Genomic DNA, 23988 nt, shown 5'->3' on the forward strand with positions numbered 1-23988 from the left:
GTGCCTGCCTTGAGAAACTCAACAGAAGCTTCGAAAGATTGGTCACATACACCTATGGCACTGTTAAAAAATGTGCTAAGCCACAGAAGTAGACCAGCAAGTTCTTCGTGCAATACAGCAAAAAGTAAAGGGTCTGCTTTTTGTATTACCAGGGTCCTTTGATAGCCATGTACTGTCATGCTGAATATTAATTGCAATGCATGGGATGTATTAGCAGCCGTTCTCAAAGCAGTGCCAGACAAGTGGTGCTGCAAATGCATGCATTTAGCCGTTGATGCAAATAGCAACATACTCTAAATGTTTGTACTGTTTGATCTGTGGGAAGGATCACCAATTTAAGATAAAATGCGGAGCTCAGATTGGCCACCGTTGACATGTTGCATTAAGTGTAGCAGTACTAAGTGTGCATGAGTGATGCCCAATTCCACTTGAATTGTGCCATCTAAGTGGCATAGCACTGCTGCTCCATGCGACATACATTCTAAGGTTTTCAATGGCATTATGCAGAAGCTTAGTGGCCAGCAGAAAAGTATCAAGACATTAGCATTAGCATGCAGGAAGGAAATTTACTCCAATGTACTAATATTTTGGTAGCTGATCCTGCATATCACAGCGCACTATGCCCAGTTAAAATACATCCTAGCATCACTCCTGCATGCTAGTTGGATTAGTTGTCAAAGAACCTGCGCCACTCATGAAACATGTTTCTTTACAGATACCAGTGACTATTGAGGACCCTATGGTGTACAAGGCAGTCAAGGCAGCGCTTGTAGAGCTTGGATATGCACAAGATGCCCCTGATCCACGATAAAAATGCATAATCACAGAGATACTGCACAAATAAAATACTAGCCAAGTGTGGTTTAACCACCATGACGCATTACAATGGCACGGGCTTTGTACGAACAATGATAAAAAATAGCAACTGAGTTTAGCATGGCAATTCATGCAGAGAAAGGCCATTTATCTTTTTCTGACACTGACAACTCCTGAAAATGAGAAGGTATGACAGGCACATACAACCCTTGTGTCTCCCCTCTTGGTAATGACATCAATTCTTGCTCCCCCCACTAAGTCTTTCTCTGAAATTTCGTTTTGTCTAAGTACACTCAAACTATGCCAAGGGCCTGGAATGTAGGCTGAACTCTAAAAGCATCAGACTAAACATGCAAACTGATATTTTAAAATTAAGTGTTGTTTAGACCCCTGTGGCACAGTCGCATGAAAGTCACTGAACTTTGGTAAAGGCCTCATTCCTTCAGTTCACTTTAATTGGATATCATCTTACCCTGTTGTTAGAAGTGTTAAAAATTTCCATCTAGACCCCAATTTTCAGGCAAACCAGTGTACTGTGTGCAGTTGAGGACACACTTTTTGGAAATTTTGAGAGAGTAACCTTTGCAAGAAGAAAGCCTTTTCCCCAATTAGAACCTGCTTTCTTCATATCGCATAGAATGAAATCACCTGGCACCCAGCCGCAGATACATTTCTTAGAAGCATGGCTGGAAGTATTCAATGCAAGTTTCAAAACTTTCATTGTTGTTGCTTCCTCAGCACAGCTCACTAGCCCGTTCCTTGATGCAATCACCTTCGCTGTATAACTCACTACTATGATTTAACGTAACGGACTGGAGAAACAAAATTACGTTGAAAATGCTACTGGTGCACAATGAATGAACAGTGGAACACAGCCGTTTGTCTTTCAGATGTTTTCTCGCAAGTTTTGAGCCAGCAGCAAGTGGTACAGCTGGTTATATGCAGTCAATAATGTACACAAATTTTAAGTATGGGCCCAGAAGACTGGTTCCCGACTCTACAGTGTCATTTGTAGGATGAATTTATGATGCAAACCAAATAAACCAGGCCTGAAAGTGGGAGTTCTCGAATATCACCCTATGTGAATTGCAGTTCAAGTCCACTCTGCCAACATCATTGGTCCTTGCACGATTACACACAGCAACCGCATTAGCCTGGAGCACCTGCAATAAGTGACACTTGCTCTACAATCTGAGATGCACATCAAAGAACGTAATTTTTTGAGCACACAAGCCCTACGCACAACTAAATCCATGCTTTCACAATGAACCCACAAACTGCTGGGCTTAATTAAAAACACTTTATTTTGATGTTATACAAACTGCCCATCCAACTTGCGGGAGGAAGCATCACAAAATTTATTAACTCCCAGCAAGGAAGCCTTTGTCTCCCGATGTGTTAAGTGCAATCTTGGCAAGCCCCAGCGACTGGCAGGTGTAATCTGCTTGCCAGCCCAACCAGCAGATCACTTCATCGGTGCCACCGTTGCACGCAGTCCACATACACCGTGCGACCAGAGCAGCGCCAATTCTTTCGCAATCATTGACCGTCAACAGTCCCCTGCCTCTCCCATCTCAAACCAGTGCACTTGAAACAAGGAGGCCTACTTTTTATTAACCTGTGCATCTTAGCAAGGCACAGAATAACGTGCCTTGAGCCTATGGCAAGTCGATCAATGTTGATGAAGATGGAGTACCTTCTCATGATGCTCTAAATGACTGCGAATGCAAATCCTACAGAGAGAGTGAGGGCACAAAAATAAAAAGGAAGGAAACCCGACAGGGTACAAAGCAGCCTTTCAGAAATCAGATTGCACAACCTAAGCCTTATTTACAGGTTGGCCCGATGACAAAAAAACCTCTTTAATGAGCAACACAGTCACGATGAAGGGAGCTTATGCTCTGTGCTGCTCTGTGCCGTCACTGGTGCTATGCATGGTGGAAGATTCAAATGGCAAGTTATGAAGGATGCCCCAAATATGCAAATGTGACAAATGACACCTCTGGAAAAAGAAAGCACAGATGTGCTCAGGAAATAATAAAACTTGAAGCAAAGCACAAGGCTCAATTGATAGCACACAATTACCACGCGAAATCTACAAAAGCATACATACCACATGAGCCCTAAAGTGCTCTCTCTGTTAAGGAGCAACAGCAGATCGTGCCTCTCACACACAACGAACCCTGCCGCTAAGTTGCCTCAAATAGCTTTGCCACTCACAAATGCACACAGTAGATTCAGTAGATGAGCAATTATAAGATAAGCATCTAAATGCCCTAAAAAGGCAGAAACAAGTTGACAAGGTTCAAAAGCACATACGCACACACAACAAAAAAAAAAAAGCTGTACACACAGTCTGGTGGTTGGGCTGTCAGTGCCGTGCCTGCTCCCTCACCATGGTCTGACACACCTGAAAACTGGACGAGAAGCGAGGCAGGGAGATAGGCATCACAAGGCAAACAATGCAGATATCAACAGCAAAACATGGGAGGGCAATGCTGACGATGAAAGAAGTAGATTCTGGAAACGCGAATGATGCACGTGAGATGGTTGGTGGGGAGGGGGGAGGAAGCGGAGATGTGAAAAGATGCGTAGCCCAGTGCCCTCGGCTGCTCACGGGTATATCCGTCCCCGCCAACCTCTGCTTCCGCCACGGAACTTATTGAAGCCACCGCGGCCACCGCCCCGGTTTGCAGGTGCTGCAAGAATCAAAAGGGGCAATGTGAGACAGATCTCTTCACAATACAATCCTTCATAAAGCTGCTACACAGGTTTTCTTTCTCAGGCAGGCGCATCAAGAACCACTATGAAATAGGAAAGCTTCTTTTCTGCTTCGTAATATGACCGCCTGACACCAGGAAATGACGCCACAACGAAGGTGCTAATATTCCACTTGTGATATGTAAACTGCAATCAAGTTTCTCCTTGAATGGATTATGAAAAAAAAAAAAAAAACCAATGCAGCACTACACAGCTCTTTCGGCTCATTAAGATTCCATGCACCCTGGTTACCACAAGAGCAATGACAAGGTGTGAAAGCAAGGCCACGGCCAGTCTATGCTCACTTCTTCCTGAGCTCAAGTTGAAAATTACCAGCAGAGCAGAATGCCAAGAGTTAGCAACAAAGGAGTGCAGCTAGCCTTTCTTTCGTGATAAGGCAGCCACTAGAAACAGAGCAGTCTGCTCACCTTGAAAGCCTTGTACTTTGGTGCTGTACTTCCCACCTGGAGGACTGTAGAGCTCCCGCTCATTCTTGGATGTGGGCGGCGTCCTCTTAGCGCCTTTGTTCGCGTCCTCGGGGAAAGTGATGCGCCGCTTCTCTCCTTTCGCCCTGAGATGCAAGGAAGGCCCACAGTGCGTTCGCAAGGGTTACATGGCTCCACAGCTCAGCTAGCATGCACAAGCCCTAGTACGCACTCTTCTCTAGCTCAAAGAGGCACTGACAAGTGTGATTATGCTAGTGCTATGGAATGCATATACACTAGCATAAAGACAGTCATTAGAAAAAGGCATGCACCGGTTTTTCAGTGTTTTATACAGTGCGGTTAACAGAAAAGATTGTCGTGTAAAGAACCAACAAAGGGCAAAGGCATCATAACTGTGATTTACCCATTCTTTCCAACAATGCACAATACAGAATCTACTAGTGAGCAAGTTTTCTGCCCCACAGGGCTTAAGTTTCACATTCCCGCAAACCTGATGCAAATGAAGGTAATGGGATGCCAAGAAGTCTTTGTACAAACGTAACACTGGCTACACACTTCAGCGATGCATGGGCCCATCAGTATGAAACATGGTATCCCAGAAGCTGCTGTAATCTGCAACAATACAATTAAAATTTTCTAGTTCACGTGGAGCTTGGCGTTGAAATTACCAACGGTGTATTCCACCTGGAAATCTGGAGCAGAGGCCTGAATTCGCAAAGGAGCACAAAATCCATCTCCACCAAAGATAACTTGGGATTTGAATCCAAATCATTCACTGAAACATGCTCTTTGGTTTGTGAAGCAAGAAAACACGCTACGGATCGCTGATTAGAATACGCCATAAGATGCAAGCAGCATGCCATAAGGGCAGGCAAAAATTTTCGCACCACATGTTGAATGGCCCTAAGCAATACAGAGTAGAACCCCTCTATATTAAAGTGACTTGGACCAGAAAAAATCTTTACTATATCAGGGTCTTTACTGTATCAGTTGTTGGTGATGGCATGGCTCTCGAGGATGCTCTCTGGTAATTCTTTGGCTAATTACTAAACACATTTCCATCAATGCTTTACCGTGTGCATACAGTTGGGAGCACCGAAGCAGAACCGCTGCAGAATCGCAATGGCCTCCTATATCCTTCACGATGTGATGCGGTGGAGTTCCACTGCTATCACGTGAAACCCACCATAAGTGGCACTGTCGCATATGAGGAGGCTTCAGCACATAAACACGAACGGCATGTGACGAGCGCGCAGCTTTGGCAAACTCATGGAAGAATGTAGCGCGAACAAGAGTTAAAGAAATGGTAAACACAAGTGTGTGTGTGTGTACCTTTCTTATACTCCGTTTCATGCAACAGGTGCAACGCTGTGAAAGGTACGGAAGTAGTCCACATGGGAAAATAAAGGGAGGCGTATTAATCCGCGCTTGCTCTGTGGCCGAGTGGTCTACGGCTTGAGAAAGCGACAGCATGTCGTCAACAATAAGAGTGCATTTCATCGAGCTCATGACAAATGTGTCATGTAATAAGCCTGCAGGCAAAAAAGAACGCTAGCTTTGACAGCGTTGCACCTGTGATGTATGAAACGGAGTATAGGTACCATTTCTTTAACTATTGTTCGGGTTACATTCTTAAATGAGTTTGCCAAAGCTGCGCGCTCGTCACACGCCGTTTGTGTTGAATGGCAAACTCATGGAAGAATGTAACTCGAACAATAGTTAAAGAAATGGTGCGCGCACGCACGCACGCACACGCACACGCACACAAAGGCAGAAAAGAAATGCCAGAGACGATCAGTCGGCGTTTGAAACAGGGTTCAGCTAGGTAAGGTTGACTGGCTGGTCGAGCCGCCATTGCTGTGGGCTAGCGCGAAGCGCAGAAAAGTGGGAACGAAACTAAGTGGTCGGACTGCTCTTGGATACGGGGGCCGCCCGCTGTTCGCCACGCCTGCCGTCGCGTGCACGTCAGAGGTGCGCAAGGGACTATGCAGCATGGAATTCAGGTTTTGAGAAGGGCTATAGCAACTACCTCAAGCCGTGCTGGCCATACCTGGACGTAGCCTCTGTTCAAGAGCCCGTTCGAATTTTAACCTGCGCAAGACCCCTAGCGCCTGAAATAGCAAGCGTCTGATGCCACAGACATACATGCGCGCTGGCAGAGACTGAGCCAGCAGTTGAAGCTATCCAGAGTTCCAAATTAACGGGGGTCGAATAAAGGAGCTTGCACTGTAGATTCAAATGGTAGTCTATGGAGTTAATTTGGTGCATATATGGTGAGAAAGTCGGACACCTTACATTGAAAGAATTTAGGCCTACAGCATTACCTACTTCCCAAACACCATGACATGTAACAATACTTCAAAGGCTGTCCTTATGAGCCTCTGAGAAACGCAGAATGAAAGCGAGAGACAGAGAGAGAGAAAAAAGCAGCATGAGCCAATTTTAAGCATATTAGGCAATTCAGAGCAACAAGTGCTTTGAACAGAGCAGCACAAAACCTTCGTGCAGAGCCTTGGATATATAGATACGTTGCACAGAAGGCTGCTTACCCAGATGAAGGAACTGTTTGAGCATTGTCAGAAGCCGGCTTTTCCTTGAAAGAAGAAAAGAAGTTTGATAAATAAGAGGGCACAGAATTCGCTTTTCACAATTCCTCTGCCACCTGTTAACAAATATGGCACTCTAAGTTGACCCCCCAACTTGCGCCCCAAATGGCTGCTGGCCAAATATAAGTTGACGCTTCCGCTACCCTGGCTAGCTAAAGATTTATTGTGTCTTTTGTGCATTTTTCATTACATAGCTTACCACTGTACGGCATCATTAAAAAGCGCACTTTCATGCCTTCCAAACTGTTGTGCAACCTAACTGCCGAGGCCTATGGTTTCGGATTCCAGAGCGACGTGTTTTGGAGATTATCAAGAGTTTGCTCTCGTGGTATCTACCACTAGATCGGGAAGGTCGTCAGGAAAAGTGAGCCAGGTTAACGGCCCACAGTTAGAATTTTTGTTCGCGGAGCTAATTTGCATATGAACACTTTTTTTTTTTTTTTCACGGCAATATGTGGTATATATTTTAATTTACAGGGTAAAAATCTGGGTGCCACCTGTTGCGTCCAGGGCCCTCCAATGGAAGGGAACAAACAGCCGGTTTCCATATTTTTTTTTTCATTCCTTTACCAAAGTGGCAAATGGCTATTAAATAATTATACAAGAAAAATTAGCACAGGAAAAAGAAATGCTTGCCACAAATATTTATAGGGTAATCATTAAATGATTGCTCAAACTTTGTTTTCTAAAATAATGAATGGACCTGTACAGCACAAAAAAAAGTTGTTTAAGTGTTACGATGGTCAAGTGCAATGCACAACAGCACTGGAACAGGTCAGTACCTATGATCTATGTTCTGTATGTAGACTTCTATTAAGTAACATTCCAACTTGACCTAAGGCAAAGATACACCATGTATAGGAAAAACATCACAAAGGGAAGATAAAATCACCATCAATTAACAGAAAGCACCGTCCTAGAATGCATCGACTCGTTTCCTTGTGGTGTCCTTAGCCGTTTGCACTATAGCAAGCTAGATTTCGTTAGATGCATCTTTATGGGCAGAAACTGAATTTCATTTGTGTTATATGAAATCTGCTCGGGCTGAAAAAAAAAAAAAAACAAACAAACAAATAAAATTGAATTTATCCAAGAACAAAAAGCCCTATCAATATATACCCAACACTGTTTTGTTAAAGCCATTGCTTTCTCTTCGTATTCCACAAGTGGTGGAACCTCTGGTGGACGAAGGCATGTATCATTTTATGAATAACTTCAAGTACTCTACCCAATGGACTCTACTTTCTGCAGCCAACAGTACAGAGCAGTCCAGTTATAAAGATACTGAGAAAACCAGAAAATCGGATCGTTATATCTGGATCACAAAAGAAAAAAAAAAAAACTCACAGAACGGTTACAACTGTAACATAAGGTTCAGCGATAGCTGTTCAGGCACTTAAGTCACTTGACCACTGGTGTAGTGGTCACGTGATGCACCCCTGCCTGCCCTGGCAGGCAGCTGTTCCAAACAGAGCTACCCGTAGCGCCCCCACTGGTTGCGCCGACGACTACGACACGAAAGCCAAGGACGGGTGCCTAACAGCTACCGCTGTGAAATTGAAAAGAAGCAAAAACAGCAAACACAAGTATTGCCCCATGCATGTAAGTATTACCACGTGCATGTAGCCACCACCACCGGCGTTCCGTCAAGAGCCAAAGCGTGTTGGCACTGCCAAGTTCGCCGAGCGAGCCATCCCCATCAGAGCTCCCGTCCACGTTGCGGACAGTGCAAAACTGAGGATTGTGCTTAGAAAAGCTGACACTTTAAGAAAAAAAAAGTGAATTCTTAGTGACAAAAGGAGGGGGGGTTCAGAGGTATCGCCTTGCGCTTAGTCACTGCTATTTGTACCGAGTTCAAGAACGCACAACGGGCAGAAACTGCGTGAGAAAGCGTTGCACAGCGGCGGCCAAGCAAGCTCTTCCCTCCTCCCTCCAGCGATTGCAACGATCATGCCGCTTGGCTCCCAAGGCTGCACGCAAAGCTCCCTCACGGATTTGGCAGAGTTTTCATGTCATTCGCTTCCAAATATTTCGTTTTTTAATCAAACTTTCAGACATTCTGTTGGTGAACACCTTCCAGGCAGCCAGAATCCTATCGCAGTAGCCATTATTTCACCGATGACTTTATCGTTATATATGGTTTATGTTTACATTGGGGCAATGGGAGAAATGATAAATCCAAAAAATTTGATCGTTATAAGTGATATATCGTTATATCTGATATCGTTTTAAGTGGATTACAGTGTACACATACACAATAAAACACAGTATTGATACAAACTTTTTCTTCCCATTTCTGAAGTGACGTTTTCAGAACACCAACACCTTAACATCTATGATAGACAAACCAATGGCATGCATATCAGCAAGTTCCTTGCAGCGAAATTTCTTAACTCCCAGCGAAGCTTATATAACATATTACATAAGAGCACAAGGACTTGTTTTACATTAAATTAAATGGCATGTTTAGAATCGGCCCACAAAAATATATGTTCACTGAAGATTAAAAAAAAAAAAAAACTGTCCTACCACAATTCGCCGAAACTGTTGTTGAGGAATATTCAGTGCAGCTGTAAACTGTCCTCCACAAACTATTAAAACTCCAGTTACCAGCATTTTCGGAGAACAACAGAGAAAGGGGGATTTTGCCACTCTAGTACTAGAGAGAGGGAAGAGGGTCAGCGAACAGGGCAAAGGGTCAGGGACATACATTTGTGGCTGCAGGCTTCCAGGAGAGAGTGATGGCTGACTTGAAAGACGGTGGCACGTGGAACAGGTCCCGTATAAGCACATTAATATTCGACGTGGTTTTCAGAGCAGCCACCTTGAGTTTGTTCTAGGCACAGGGAAAACGAAAAACAAAACACAAATGCAGCCAAGTCAACATAGAAGGACACAAGACAAATAATTATCTGCAAATGCTCACATCATGGTTAAGAATGTTGCAAACAGAACTCAACAGCTCCCTGAATGGCTGGCAATTGGTTGATTGATGGGGGTTTAACGTCCCAAAGCGACTCAGGCTATGAGAGATGCCGTAGTGAAGGGCTCCGGAAATTTCTATCACATGGGGTTCTTTAACGTGCTCCGACATCGCACAGTGCACGGGCCTCTAAAATTTCGCCTCCATCGAAATTTGACCGCTGCAGCCGGGATCGAACCTGCGTCTTTGGGGTCAGCAGCCATAACCACTGAGCCACTGCGGCCGGCTGAGTGGCTGGCAATTATGACACTATGCCCTTTCAGTGATGGGCACCAGAGAATTTTCTAAAAGTGAAAGCATTACATGGCTCATCAGCAACGAAACCTGGCGTTGTTGGCATTGACCGCAAAAGATGGTTATGAAAAATCCCTGATGTCGGCACCGTGGTATAAAAGAAAAAAAATTTCTTCAGAAGGTGTGGGGAATTGAACCTAGGACTTTTCAGATTGCGAGGCCAGTATGCAACCCATAGGCCACGAAACTGCACTGCTTGTTAGCAACAAAGGTGAACCTAGTACTACAGCCGACGACCGATTTTTCGAACTCTCTAGGGATCGCGAAAATGACCGAAAAATTAGGCAGTCCGGAAAATCAAATTTCACCGAAAAAAATCACGAACTTATTACCAATATGCCGGAGGAAGGCATCAGTTGTATTGCTCACATTCTAAAGCTCCTCATGACTAAATTTCGCCGCGCGACATGTGCACGGACGAGGACGGCGACCGCTTTCACGTTGGCCTTCGTCATTAGGCCTAGCGACAAGAGCCAAAATCGGCTTCGTATTCAGCGATATGCACTTTGCGGTGGCTTGCGTATAACGAGAGGCGTCTTGCCTGTCTTTGAAACGGCAGTTATTTACGGTTTTACGACAGAAAAGTCAAGGTTGCAGTGTGTTTTGCTGCGGGTACACTGACTTCGCTTTAAAATGCACCACCATTTCCTCCTGCGCTCGCCGTCTCCATGCAGCTGTACGCCTCCCACGCGCTTCGCAGCTACCTCTTTCCGTATTCGGAACGAAAGACTCGGCATAGATGAGTTCCGCAAACTCTGCTTTTCAAGTTCGTGCAGCGGAAGGCGTTCAAGAACCGTACGAATTCGAAACCATGCGGGCGCAATGTGCCGACTCGTGCAGGATTTCAGTACCGCAAGAGACCCCCTTTAAGCTTGAATTTCGTTTTATTTGATCAAGTTTTCGATCTCTCCTGCAGTTTGAATTACTGAGGTTCCATTGTACACATTATATGGCGGCTTGGGTATTGGCGGCAAGTGTGAACAAGGTCCGAAAAATCAAGCAGTCAGTCGCGGTGCGTCCGAAATTTCACGCGCTATTATAATTTGGCTCTATGGGCCATGTCGCAGTGCCACGAGAAAGTCTGAATAACCAAGCATGTCCAAAAAATCAGGCGTCCGAATTTTCAGTCGTCGACTGTAGTTTTAGTGCACTCTAGCTCATGAACACCGAGGCTGAAAGTAGAGGGCATTTTCACGCTGCAGTTGGATTGGCTTGACATACTTTCGGTACCTCATTTTTGCCAGTAAAGGTCCCTGCAATCTCCGACACTTCGAGGTGGTAGCCTGATGTGTCATCGCCGTCAACTTGTCTTTGTCGCCGACGTTGTCGCGGGCAGTTATCGCATGTCTCATATGTTGGAAATTGGTTGTTGGGGGAAGGAAATTGCGCAGTAGCTGTCCCGCATCTCTGCGGACATGTGAACTGCGCATTAAGGGAAGGCATAAAGGAGGGACTGAGAGGAGAAAGGAAGAAAGAGGTGCCGTAGTGGAGGGCTCCGGAATAATTCTGACCACCTGCGGATCTTGCACTGACATCGCACAGCACACGGGCGCCTTTGCGTTTCGCCTCCATTGAAATGCGGCCACCGTGGTCGGGTTCGAACCTGGGTACTCTGGATCAGTAGCCGAGCGCCCTAACCACTGAGCCACTGCGGCGGGTAAAGTTCGCCATTCAATGTTTCGTCACTTGGGTTTCTGTGACCGCGTTGACCCAGTGGCGCTCAGTCTTCACGAAGTTAAATCCATTCGCCGTTTTGTGATTGCATCCGGCAGTTCTACCGCTCTGAACGAAAAGTGCCTTGTCTTTGCATGTGTTTGACGAGCGGTGTGGTGCACACTCGGGTTGTGGACAACATGGCCCCGCCGGTGCCGCCGGGTCCGTCAAAGAAGCGTGGGAAGTATTCAACTAAACGCCGTGACCTTGCTGTCTGGTGTGTACAGTGAAAGCAAAACTTTAGCACAAATACAGGCGCAAATCGTTGCCAGCAAGACAAATTTTCCGCAAGGTAAAATCAGTGACATTTTTAAGCCGATTTCATCTCAATAAAGTGAATTTTTTGTACTTCACGAATTTTTCGGACTGTTCGATTATTCGGACCATTTTCCGGGTCCCTTCGGGTCCGAAAAATCGGTCGGCGACTGCACTAATGAATAACACTGCACAATGTCCTAAATCTAATATCTTGGGTCATTACGTACTAGACACAGTTTGAATGCTCTCATTGAACAAGAAGCAAACAACGTGAATCAACATACCTCGTCTGTCTTCAGCTCGGCAGGCTTTTTCCCTTGCAACGCCAAGCGAAGCTTCTTTATGTAGCCCTGGACACCGCGAGCAAGGTACTGCAACCTGCCAAGGTTATTATGCAAAAGGCATAGTTGAAGCCTAATAATTTACTGAAATCGCTGCATGTGCACAGCATTGTGATACTGGGCATTTGAAGATAATTATCTTATCAAGCAGGCCACACAAACTACACATATGACTAACACTTGATGAAGGACCTTAGACATCTCCGGCATACTGAAACACGAGATGCATCACGAGGTTATTCAACAGTAACTTGTCTTTCAATGTTTGCTAAACTAGTGCTGGAAATGGAGCTTAGCAGCTGTGGCTCACAAGGTAAGGCTGAAGGTTTACCTGAGCTTGAAGTCCCTGAGCCGCTCGGCTGATTCGTCAGCTGTGAGGAACTGGGGATTCCGTTTGGCCAGCTGGTGGAAGCTATACATGAGGCACTCCACGTGGCTCAGCTGAAGCTCAGGCTCGTGCTGCTGATCTGAGGAGTTCTCGGTCTCTTCACCCGCAGGAGGCAGCGGCATCAGTTCCTGTTGAAGATTGGAGAAATGATAAAACTTTAATTCAATTTACCAGAACATAACATGAACACAGTTTAAAAGCGAGGGCCGCTTTTGCATGCATGAAACAAACAAAAATTACCCGAATATAACATGGGGAATAAGACTGCGGTACACTTAAATAGACAGCAGACTGTCATGCACCCTGCAATTTCATGCACAGTAAACAGAACACTAAAGGCCACTGCTGCCATTAAAGACCAGTGCTCACAAGCAATTAAGGATGTAAGGACAACCAATCTGCACCATGTACCAAGTACATGATAAAACAAAATGCTGGTTGACTGAAAGGCATGCTCACAGCCTAATTACTAGGCATGTGCGAATATTCGATAATTTTCTCGAAGAGTGAAGTATTCGATTTGATTCTGAATGTTTGGTATTCCAAATTTAGAAGTATTCCTTTAGAGCGAATAATATTTCTCGAACTCTAGCTGCATGTGGTTCTGGTTCAATGTATGCCCTAAGGAATGGCACCGCAACACGCACGCAACCACAGCCCAGACTCCGAGCCGTTGTGCAGGCGAAAGCGTGGCACACACATCTGCAGCTGTGCTACCCACAGTGTGCATACGCCGTAATCAGCATGGTGGCATGCAACAACAGAGAGATGCAGCACATCGCAATCCACTTCCGCGTGCTGGCAGTGTGCGTGCACTGATAGATTCCCACAGGGCAGGTGTGCTAACAGCTGGCCGGCACCTGGGCCTTGTGGCGTCCTCGGGGCAATTTGCACATGTGCAGCGGCTCCCCATGGAAGCGGACCACACTATGCCAAATCTCTCTACGCTTAGTATCTCTCAATGGAGCGTGTGGCTCCCTTGACTTCCGCGGAACAAGTCTGAGCTGCCTGCAGCTAACACAATCACCCCTTTCCGCGTGAAATTCACTAAAGTGCGATGGCTTGGTCATGAAGGGGAGCTAGGAGCTAGCGCGAGACGCATACAGATGGCTGCCCCTTTCCGACGCCAGATGCAGGGTGGCGCTGGGAACGCGATGCATATGCCTAGCATTTGTCATTGAGTCACCGCTCCAAAGCAACAGCAACGTAACAATGCAATCTAAATTAAGAGCAGCAGGTGGAAGCCCCACATGTAGGCCTCATACCTCACAGATACGTCGGCACTGCATGCAGGTAAGCTCCCTCAGCTTTCGATGGTCATTTTAGCAGAAAGCCAATACAGCTTTACCGAGTGTGAAAAAGCTTCAATGCATTCTCTCCTTTCTTCATTTTCCTAGTAGCACGCCGTGCGCCTGGTGTCACTAGGCTTAGTGTGCTTCGCATTGCAGCCACAGAGAATGTGCTTTGAATCTAGTCAGGGTTTACTATAAAAGGTGTAATCTTGTTGCCAGTTTAGTATCGCACAATAACCTTACATTACAAATGAACACACAACTGATTTCCACAAAGCCTTTGGCAGTGAAGCGCGCAAGTTAAGAAGCAGGCCAGGCGAACGCCATCTCACACTGACGGCTCCGGGTCATACATGTTGCGCGCCGCTCTGAACTGCTGGTCTCACTCAAGCGCCAGACCTTCGGAGGATCCTGACCTTAACTTAGAATCCTGTGATGTTTGCCAGTAATATAGCAACCTGTTTTACTTTTAATGGTTAATTAGCGCCAGTCGTCGGGTGCATGTCCTATCACGCATATTTTCAATGCCTTATGTATTTGAAGAATTCAACGCGAACGTGTGTCACAGCAAAAAAAAAAAAAAAAAGAAGCATAATAGGGGCCCTGCTGTAGTCGGAAAAACTTTGTGGAAAAATGCCGGTCCCGTGTAAGGGCCGCACTCTGAAAACTGCAGAAAAAATGTGCAGCGCTTACACAAGTATGCCACCGCCCTAGCCAAAAAAACCTTATGATGACTTCACAATATGTGGTTGCTCACCAGCAATTTGTCAAACACAAGCTTGAGGCAGGTTTGCAGATCCTCTGCAGAGAGGTTTGATGCAAAGGGTGCCATTTCAGCCAACAGTTTGAGAATCTCCAAAGTCTCTTCATCAGCTGCCACCTGGCCTGGGAGCACCTGCTGACACAGGTGGGCTACGAACTTGGCTGAAGACACATATGGCTGCACAAAAAATGCACGAGGGAAAAGGTCAGGGACGTCGCACCAATGCATACCCATAAAAATATCAAAAGGAAGAGCAACAAAATATTCAAGGACTAAACCTTGGCTTTGCCTCACTAATTAAACAAAGGGAACCTCTTTAGCCAATGCAAGCCCAGATACTTTCACTACAGGACAAGAACTCTACCACTGATGTTCTCCAATTAGCACTGTCCTGCATCAGTTGCGCCCACTACAGTAAAACCTTGTTAATTAGACCCCTGGTAATTAGAAAATCTGGACTGCCAGTGCTATCGTAGACAAGGCCTGTGCATGTGCATGGCATCGGACACTCGTTTACCCGGCTGCAGCTGGCCTCGCACTGGTTAATTTGGACTGGATCCTGGTGGAGAGCCATGTCGAAGCGTGACCAAAAAAACAGCAAGTGATCATAGAAGCAGCCTTCCTCAAGCCTGATGTGCATGGTGCAGTTGTGCCTCAAACCTCTGATTGCATGCAACTGCAGGCATGATGATGGTCAGAGGGCACAGTTGCTGAAAAATTGGCAGGCTACAAAGTTTAGGTTGCGCTTTCCTGACCTTCGTATTGACAAGCAGCTACTGCAGCTATCTCCCGTGCATAGGCCGCCCTGTCAAGCACAGCTGCGCACCGTCTGAACGTCAATTAGTGTGGTGCTGGCCCAGTTGTCCTCACCGTTCCAATGACGTGTTTACCCCGCTTCCGCCCCAGTAGTCCTTCCGTTCTTCTTTCTTTCTTCCTGTGCGCTGAAACTATGTACTTGTCACGTGTTCACAGTTTGTGCGGCGGAGCCTCTTCACACGGGCCGATGCCGCTTGTGAGAAGGCATCACTGATCACGGAAACCCTGGAGACCTTTACTATCTTGCAGCACTTCTGCGTTCACATTCTCGACAGTGTGCAAATAGTAAGCAGTCTGATGGAACTGCGAAAAAATAGTTTCTGCGCAGTTTTCGGCTTTGCAAAAGAAGGCAACCAAAGGTCAGGTTAGCATTAAATAAATTCACTACGATGCGGACTGTTTACGGCACTCTCTGGGAGGCCATAATTTTATTCAGACCTTCGGATAATTCAAACATTTCCCCTGTTCCCTAGAAGTCCATATTAACAAGGTTTTAAGCCCTGTAAGCTCCTAAACCTCAACTTCCCATTTGACTGTGAGCTGTCCACTGCTATGCTTTCTTTCCCTTGAGGAATCTTCACTCTGTGATCCTAGGGGACCAGTAGTAAACTATTTTCCACATTCAGTGTCCTGACCACGTACTATCAAGGACTTATAAATACTTCAGGGTACATGAAGAATGATCTCGATGCATTGGCACCGAATATGTGAACGATCGCACACTTGACTATCACATGTTAGAACACAGCATTCGCATGTTATCACATTTTGGAACGCAGAGCGGTCGTGAGCCAAAACTAATAACAAAGCTATTAGCTTCTGTTGTCACATGTCCTAGAGACCTTTGCCCCCGAAAGTACACATCCTCTCTTTGATTTCAACTAGGACGTCATCAGCTCGTTTGTTGGCCCATGTTCTTTTGCCACCTCTTAATATTGCCCCTATCATGCATCAATATGGAACCTTGTTAATGTACATCCATTAACAGATATTCAGCTTTCACTGAGGAAGACGACCTTAATGTTCATACAATGAACGATAACGACAGCTATCATTACGGAGTGCACAGTAGAAGTAGGCGGCAAGACGGTTCAACAAGATACCGGCAAGCTATCTCAGGAGATGAAAGATCCGATTAGGAAACGCCAAAGCATGAGGGCGTCTAACCCTACAGACAAAGCAGAACTAGCAGAGCTATCAAAGTTAATAAATAAGCGCAAGATAGCCGACATAATGAAGTTTAATATGGAGAGAATCGAGCATGCTCTAAAGAACGGAGGTAGCCTTAAAGCGGAGAAGAGGAAACTAGGCATATGCAAATTTCAAATGTACACATTAAGAGACAAGGAGGACAATGTGATTAGTAATTTGGATAAGGTAGTTAAAGTAGCCAAAGAGTTCCACACAAATCTATACAGTGGCCAATGTAATAAGAACGTTAATGAGAGAGAAAACAGCGCAGAACAATGCGTCATCCCGCCAGCAACGAAAGAGGAAGTAAAGAAACCTTTAGGAGCAATGCAAAGGGGAAAAGCAGCTGGTGAGGATCAGGTAACAGCAGATCAGTTGAAGGACGGAGGAGAGATTGTGCTAGAAAAACTAGCCACCCTGTACAGGCAATGCTTTATGACTTCGACCGTACCAGAAGCTTGAAAGAACGCAAACATTATCTTAATTCATAAAGAAGGAGGCACCAATGACTAGAAAAATTACAGACCGATCAGCTTACTGTCCATTGCCTACAAGGTATTTACTAAGGTAATCGCTAATAGACTCAGGGCAACCTCAGATTTTAATCAATCAAATGATATTCCACAAAAGATCATATTCACACTATTAATCAGGTGATAGAGAAATCGCAGAATATAACCAACCCCTATATATAGACCATTGATTACGAGAAGGCATCTGACTCAGTGGAAATCCAAGCAGTCATACAGGCATTGCGGAATCAGGGTGTAGATTAGCCTTATGTCAAAATACTGGAAGATATATAAAGGAACTGCACGGCTACCATAGTCCTCCATAAAGTCGGCAATAAAATTCCAATAAGGAAGGGCGTCAGGCAAGGAGACATGATCTCGCCAATGCTATTCACCGCCTGTTTACAGGACGTGTTCCGAGGCCTGAATTGGCAACAGTTGGGGATAAGAGTTAATGGAGAATACCAAAATAATCTGTGATTTGCTGATGACATTGCCTTGCTGAGTCGCTAGGAGGTGAACTGCAAATCATGGTCAATGAGTTAGGCAGGGAGAGCAGAATGGTGGGTCTAAAAATCAACATGCAGAAAACCAAAGTAACGTTCAGTCTAGCCAGTGAACAGCAGCTCACAATTGGCAGCAAGGTGCTGGAAGTGGTAAACGAATACTCCTTAGGGCAGGTAAAGACAGCCGATCTGGATCATGAGAGGGAAATAACTAGAAGGATAAGAATGGGGTGGATCGCATATGGCAGGTTCTCTCAGAATATGAATGGCAGTTTACCAATATCCCTCAAGATAGAAGTGTACAACAGCTGCATATTACCGGTTAGTTACCTACGGGGCAGAAATGTGGAGATTAACGAAAAGGGTTCAGCTTAAGTGAACTACAGCGCAGCGAGCCATGGAAAGAAAAATGGTAGGTGTGACGTTAAGAGACCGGAAGCACGCAGAGTGGGTGAGCGAACAAACGCAGGTTAATTACATCCTAGTCAAAATCAAGAGGAAGGAATGGGTTTGGGCAGGGTTTGTAATGCAAAGGCAAGATAACCGCTGGTCCTTAAGGGTAACAGAGTGGATTCTGAGAAAGTAAGCGTAGCAGGGGGCGGCAGAAGGTTAGGTGGGCGGATAAGATTAAGTTTGCAGGCCTAGGGTGGGCACAACTGGCAAAGGACCAGGTTAATTGGAGAGATATGGGAGAGGCCTTTGCCCTGCAGTGGGTGTAGTCATGCTGCTGCTGATGATGATGAAAATTTTCTTTACAGCTGTCATAACTAGGGGTGTGCGAATATTCAAAATTTCGAATACAAACCTAATATGTTTCATATTCGAGAAATGATATTCGTGAATGTCCGAATATTCGAAAATTCGCGAATACTTCGCGCGGAATTCGCGATGGTATACTGCGCCAACTTTCGTAAATTTGGTTGTGGCAAAAGTTCAATGTCTGGGCACATTATCTGAATATAGAGTTTAAAGTTCCAGGAAAACAATATAAAGGTCCTGTTCTCTTTCTTCTCCATCGTTTATCGCGTGGACCAATCGCATTCCGACGCCGATAGGCTTCACCTGGTGCGCAATTCCGCAAGTGGGCTTTCCCATATACCACACGTGCTGTGAAGAAGTTGGGGGACGACCCGCTTCTAACAATTGCAACGCGAAAGCGCGTTTATTTTTTATCCTTCCGTAATATGTTATATAATTAATGCCCACACCCATGGAATTCGTTCTGTCACCTTAACTCTCCGAGTGTGACCACCGCCATTTTGTTTTGGTCAACTACGCTATGCGGGAAAGCCTACTTGCGGAATTTTGTGTGAGGTTCTCGAAGTGGCAAGTCGAGGCGTCACAACAGGGCAAGCGATCATGTAAAAATCCCGCCTATTGCGTGGCGCACTGTAACCCATGCACCACTTAAGTGGGCATAACGAGAGGCGTGACAACGTTCGGAGGGCCCCAAAAATAACATGGCTGCATAGTTTTGGTTTCTGAGCTTCGCCACTCGCCCGTGGCAATGGCAACTGTCGGCCTGCGCATTCGCCAGTAATGCAATCTTAGCACCGTGCTGCTTTCAGACGCTGACTGACGCGTCGCTGGTCCTTTTTGTTCCCTTTTAGAAGCAGTCTCGCCATTCCGACGTCAATGTGCGTTCCCATCTCGCTCACGTTCGCTATTTCTTCCAGCACGCCAAAACTCGGTGCTCGTCACGGGATTACAGTTGTTTGCACGATAGAGCTGCCTCATAAGACTACCGCATTTTTGGTAGCTTTTTTTTCCGGGGCCGCGGAGCATTTTATAAATCGACCCTCAAATAACAAGGCGATTTCTGTGGGTTTTAGAACTCCAAATTAATAAGGTTTTACTAGCCATAATGTTATTGTTTCCAGTCTTTTCATGTTATGGAATTAATTTTGCCTGACCACATTACAGGTTGGATACTGTTATGTTGTTCAATTAAGTAGTATACATTTCTGCGCACATTGTTTTTTTTTATACGATGCTCAGGCAGTTTAGTTTTGTTTATTTCAGTTGCAATGGCCATACACTACTTTGAAAAAAAAAAAATAAAAATATGAGCAACAGTGTTTGCTTGTTTCTTTCCTGAATTTATTTTTTGCGCTGACCAGATATTCGATATTCGAAGCCCGTTTTTTCTTCATATTCGTATTCGATTCGTATTAGAAAATTTCAATATTCGCACACCCCTAGTCATAACCCATTGTAGCAATACCAGACACAAGGGCACAACAGCCCTACTCACCGAGAAATACAACAAGGCCTGGCGGATGCACTGAACGAGCTTGGCAAGAGCCTCTGGCCTGGAGGATGCATCCCCTGCCCCACCACTCTCCCCGAGTGGCTTGCCCAAATCGGCCTGCTCTGCGACCAGGTCTACCAATGCCTGCTGTCCAGGGATGGTCTTGGCAAGCTTGAGTCCCGACAGAAGCTGCATCAGGCTCGTGAACTCCTGTCCTGTCACGTCCTGCATCACCTGCACATAGTGCAAGCAAAAGGTGGTGTTTGTTATGCCATAAGTGAGTGCAGCTTTATGTTCAACATGAAGAACCTGCACCAAAAGCTTGATATTTTTCAGAAATCCACAAGCTGAGTGTGTCAGCCAGAGAGGGGGAGCCAAACTGCTAGCTGCACCTCAGATCCTGCATTGCTTTGAATTTCGTGTCATTACCAAGTCATTACCCGATGATCAAAATCGCCCATTGGCCCCAACAAACATACCTCTGCCCGGGCCTGACAACCATTAGAGTATAAAAGCATCCTTGAACACAAGAAACCTTTAAAAACATTGACTGCATAATTACAATTAAGTGACAAGAACAAGCTTGTAACTAAGCCCAGTGGCCTAACTTAGTTACATTTGAAAAGAACTCTTCATAAATCGAACACCAAAGCTGCTCTACGGTACCAATGTCACGCACAACATAAATGTCAAGGCACATGAGTGAGAAGCTGCCATGCAACATGGAAACACAAAGCCGTCTGCAGCTGCAAGCTGCATACCCGCAACTCCCCAACAGAGTTCCTCTCAGAAAACAGCAACAGCTCAACTAAATACGACCACAGAAGCTTCTTGGCACAATAGTCAACCTGACACTACTTTTTCACACTGCCTTCCAGCACATCATGCACAGGAAAAAATGAAAGATGGGTAGGGGTTTAGACATGCAAAAGCAGGTGTTCTTTCTTCATCTGGACGGGACACTTAAGTGCCACCTGAAGGGTATGACGCCATATCTTTAGTGGGATACTGCCCATACATGCAGAATTGGGCATCCCCTACTAAACATTCATAGAAGGCGGCGAGTCCTCATACCACTACCAGCACAGTGGCACATCGCTTAACCGCTGTGCCACTGTACTGGCAGGTGGTCGTTTCTATCACAGCCACCGGAAGGGATTGTGCGACCCGTGTTGCCCTTCCCAAGCAGCCTTTTGCACAGCTGGTGCGACGCTCCTCTGAACTTACCCGAGTAACCCGGGTAAGCTCGGGTATTAACTCTGGTTGCTAGGCAGCGACACGATTGAAAGAACACACATATGTACGGTGACAAGATTCTTTGTGAATGTTTGCGAGCGCACGAGTGCTTTCTCACTAAAACCTATTCTGAACCTGCTAATGCCATGAATTATGACTATAACTAATGACAGCACCTTCCCAGATATGGCTATGGAAAAGCCAGCAAAAAACAGGAACGAAGTCAGATATTTGCGTGAATCTACAGTTTAATTCTGCTTTTTTTTTTCTGCAGTGCAACTTCAACTTAACGGTAGTAAAGAAAATACCAAGACGACGTCAGCATTCAACTCACCTTGCAGCACTCCTGCAACAGGAACTCCTCCACTTCCTTTGTAAGCACCTCAGCACCCATAGAAGGTAGCTTGGTGCAGAGGAATTTGATGGCACGCTCCCGCACCAGGTCCTCCCCGGCCACCACCTGAGAGAACACTCCACCCAGCGTGCCCCGAGCATCCAACTTGACCAAGGTCACCAGTGAATGCTGAATGACGAGGAGCTCAGTGTGGTCCTCCGTCAGCAACAGCTGGGCCAGCACATCCGCTATCTTTGGCACATACTCCTTGCTGTCCTTGCAGAAACTCGGCAAGTCCTTGATTGCCTGTTTCCGGATCTGCATAATCAGAAGCAATCTTCAGCCAGGTTTCACTCCTAGGAAAACTGCCAACTACAGAGAAATATGGTCATGCGTGCAGCCAGCAGTAAAAAAAAAAAAAACAACAGCAGAAGGAAAAGGAAAACATGGCAGAGGTGTCAACATTATAGACTGCTCCGACACCCTTTAACGCTACCAAAAAGCAAAAGGCTTCTTCGCATCAAACAGGCAGCAAATAAACTACACATTTTGGCAAAGATGGCCACACCGAATGCAAGCTGGCACACACTGTGATAACGAAGTTGACAGAACATCAACTGGCATTATCTGAAATTTTTTTAAGATAACCGTGTTGCATTAAACATTAGTATGCAAGGTGGATGTGGTTTTCTTTCCCCCTTGCATGCATACCTTAACATTCAGATGCCCAGCTGTTGAAGCTAGAAATCTGCTTCCCGCACCACTAATTGCCAATGGAATGGCCTGCCCCAGAATTATCTAAGCATCTTACCAGTGTCGGGGCTCACGATGGCAGAGCTAGTTACATGGTATCAACACTGCCGCAGAAATTTTTACTTACAAGGCCATACAGTAAAAACATGTCATCCATAGCTAACGATCCCCATTATGAATAGGGATATCCTTAGACAACATACTGCCACTGTCAGACACCAGTGCTACGGGGCTTTAGCTGTCGAATCAGAGAGCGATATGAGCCAACATGCATGTGCAGATAGTGAATGTAGCCACTACAGCTCAAATGCACACATGCTGAAAACAGGTGAATTGTGCTGGTGTCTTGGACTTAATGGGCAATGCTCCACAGCGATAGCAGTTGTGTGAGCCAAGCACGAGCGTTAAAGGTAAGTGTAGTAGTACAAGGTGGATTTATACATTACATACAAACGTTGTATGAGCAGCTTTCTTGTATCTGCATGAGGCATCTACAATGTGTATTCCTTTAATAAGCATCTTTCAAAAATGGCTCTCTTCCATTGACAAGACATGCGCCTGATAGATTCAATTTTGGCTATTAATATGAACCGGTAAACTGTACGGAAAAGTGCTTCACAAAACTCTGAAAAGGTTCGTAGCGAGGTTTATAGCAGAAGTGTAAGTGAGTCGTACCAGCACCCCTTCTCGTACGAACTGCTGGTACGGCAAGTTTCACTTGAAATTCCATGCAAGGCACTTTCAACGGCAATGACAAGCAAAACAGTGTCACTCACGGCAACATCGCCATCTTCACATAAATCCAACTGGGCGTCAATGGCCTTCTCGGCCAGATGTGGGAAGCTCTTGAAAAACCGAGCAATGAACTGGGATGCCAGGCGCTTTTCACTCGGCGTACCCTTCACTGAGTCCAAGATGTCCAAGTAGTCGCTCTCGTGCTAGAGGAAAGAAAAAGAGACAGGAAGGTCATACGAGAACGAATTAACTGTAAAAGGTGCAGCGAGTTCGTCTAGACAAACCAATGGACGCCAGCGCACGTCACCCAACCATGCCGACGAAAGAAGCAAGTATCAGCTTCGCCCTAAGTTCAAACGAAGTGTGCAGTGCCTCTCACCAGTGTCTAGCACAGAATCTTAACAACAGACAGCAGTGAACGGGCGCAGAGCCGGCGTTTTCGTTTGAGTAGGCCTAAGGCCTGAAGGCGGGCGCTGGATCCACCATTCATAGTAAGAGTGGGCTAACCTCAGAAACTTTGTCCCCTGCGGACGCCAGGACGTCGTACTTCTTGTAGAGAAGATCCACTTTATCCATCTTTATCGGCTCTAACACGTAATGCAGCGGGAAAAGATCAAGATGTCACATTAAAATCGCAAAACGTGTTTAGCGCGATCAAGAGAAAACCGCTTCGTACACAACATGGCCGCAGATTTTGAGCATAGAAACCGATAAGAACGGAGAAGCACTGCCTGCAAGCAGAATTAAAAATAAAATCAACGAGTTATATCGAAATTACTGCGATTAAAAAACCCGAAGGAAGTCATTAAAAATATGATTTCAAAACCTCAGTAAGCATGAAAAGAAAAGAAACATATTGTGAGAATTGAGAGGTGCTGACATCTAGTGCATCGAATGTGAAGCGTTTATATGGCGTGAGCGTTTACAATTTGCGCGCGAAATATGCGAAGTACGCGAAGTAAACGAGCGAAACTAGAAGCAAACGAGAGGCTGC

The 23988-nt window shown here is 45.6% G+C and overlaps 2 protein-coding genes across 2 annotated transcripts in view; one reads left to right on the forward strand and one right to left on the reverse strand.

Moving 5' to 3' along the window:
* LOC144128482 (acyl-CoA synthetase short-chain family member 3, mitochondrial) overlaps positions 1 to 1951 on the forward strand; it is a 35458-nt gene extending 33507 nt beyond the window's left edge. Inside the window, exon 16 of the mRNA XM_077661909.1 lies at positions 716 to 1951. Within this exon, the coding sequence (XP_077518035.1) occupies positions 716 to 811 (96 nt within the window). The 3' untranslated portion in view covers positions 812 to 1951. The remainder of the gene's footprint in view (positions 1 to 715) is intronic.
* A 146-nt stretch (positions 1952 to 2097) lies between these two features.
* Positions 2098 to 23701, reverse strand: cass (apoptosis inhibitor cassowary). Its single transcript, XM_077661908.1, has 11 exons — positions 23502 to 23701; positions 23036 to 23197; positions 21507 to 21824; positions 19940 to 20170; positions 14655 to 14837; positions 12549 to 12733; positions 12161 to 12254; positions 9339 to 9464; positions 6572 to 6615; positions 4005 to 4147; positions 2098 to 3515 (listed from the first exon to the last, which is right to left on the reverse strand). The coding sequence occupies exons 1-11, from the start codon at positions 23568 to 23570 to the stop codon at positions 3430 to 3432; spliced, it is 1641 nt and encodes a 546-aa protein (XP_077518034.1). The 5' UTR covers positions 23571 to 23701; the 3' UTR covers positions 2098 to 3429.
* Positions 23702 to 23988: the final 287 nt, after the last annotated feature.

The sequence above is a fragment of the Amblyomma americanum genome, chromosome 4, assembly GCF_052857255.1.
Source record: "Amblyomma americanum isolate KBUSLIRL-KWMA chromosome 4, ASM5285725v1, whole genome shotgun sequence".
In the NCBI taxonomy this organism is placed as follows: domain Eukaryota; kingdom Metazoa; phylum Arthropoda; class Arachnida; order Ixodida; family Ixodidae; genus Amblyomma; species Amblyomma americanum.

Excerpts from the sequence above, each read along its gene's own strand:
- cass (XM_077661908.1), bottom strand. The coding sequence starts at position 23,570 with ATGGATAAAGTGGATCTTCTCTACAAGAAGTACGACGTCCTGGCGTCC. Across the intron at positions 21,825-23,035 it reads GTGAAGATGGCGATGTTGCC|ATCCGGAAACAGGCAATCAA; the intron begins GTGAGTGACACT and ends CTGATTATGCAG. Across the intron at positions 12,734-14,654 it reads TTGTGTTTGACAAATTGCTG|GAACTGATGCCGCTGCCTCC; the intron begins GTGAGCAACCAC and ends AATCTTCAACAG.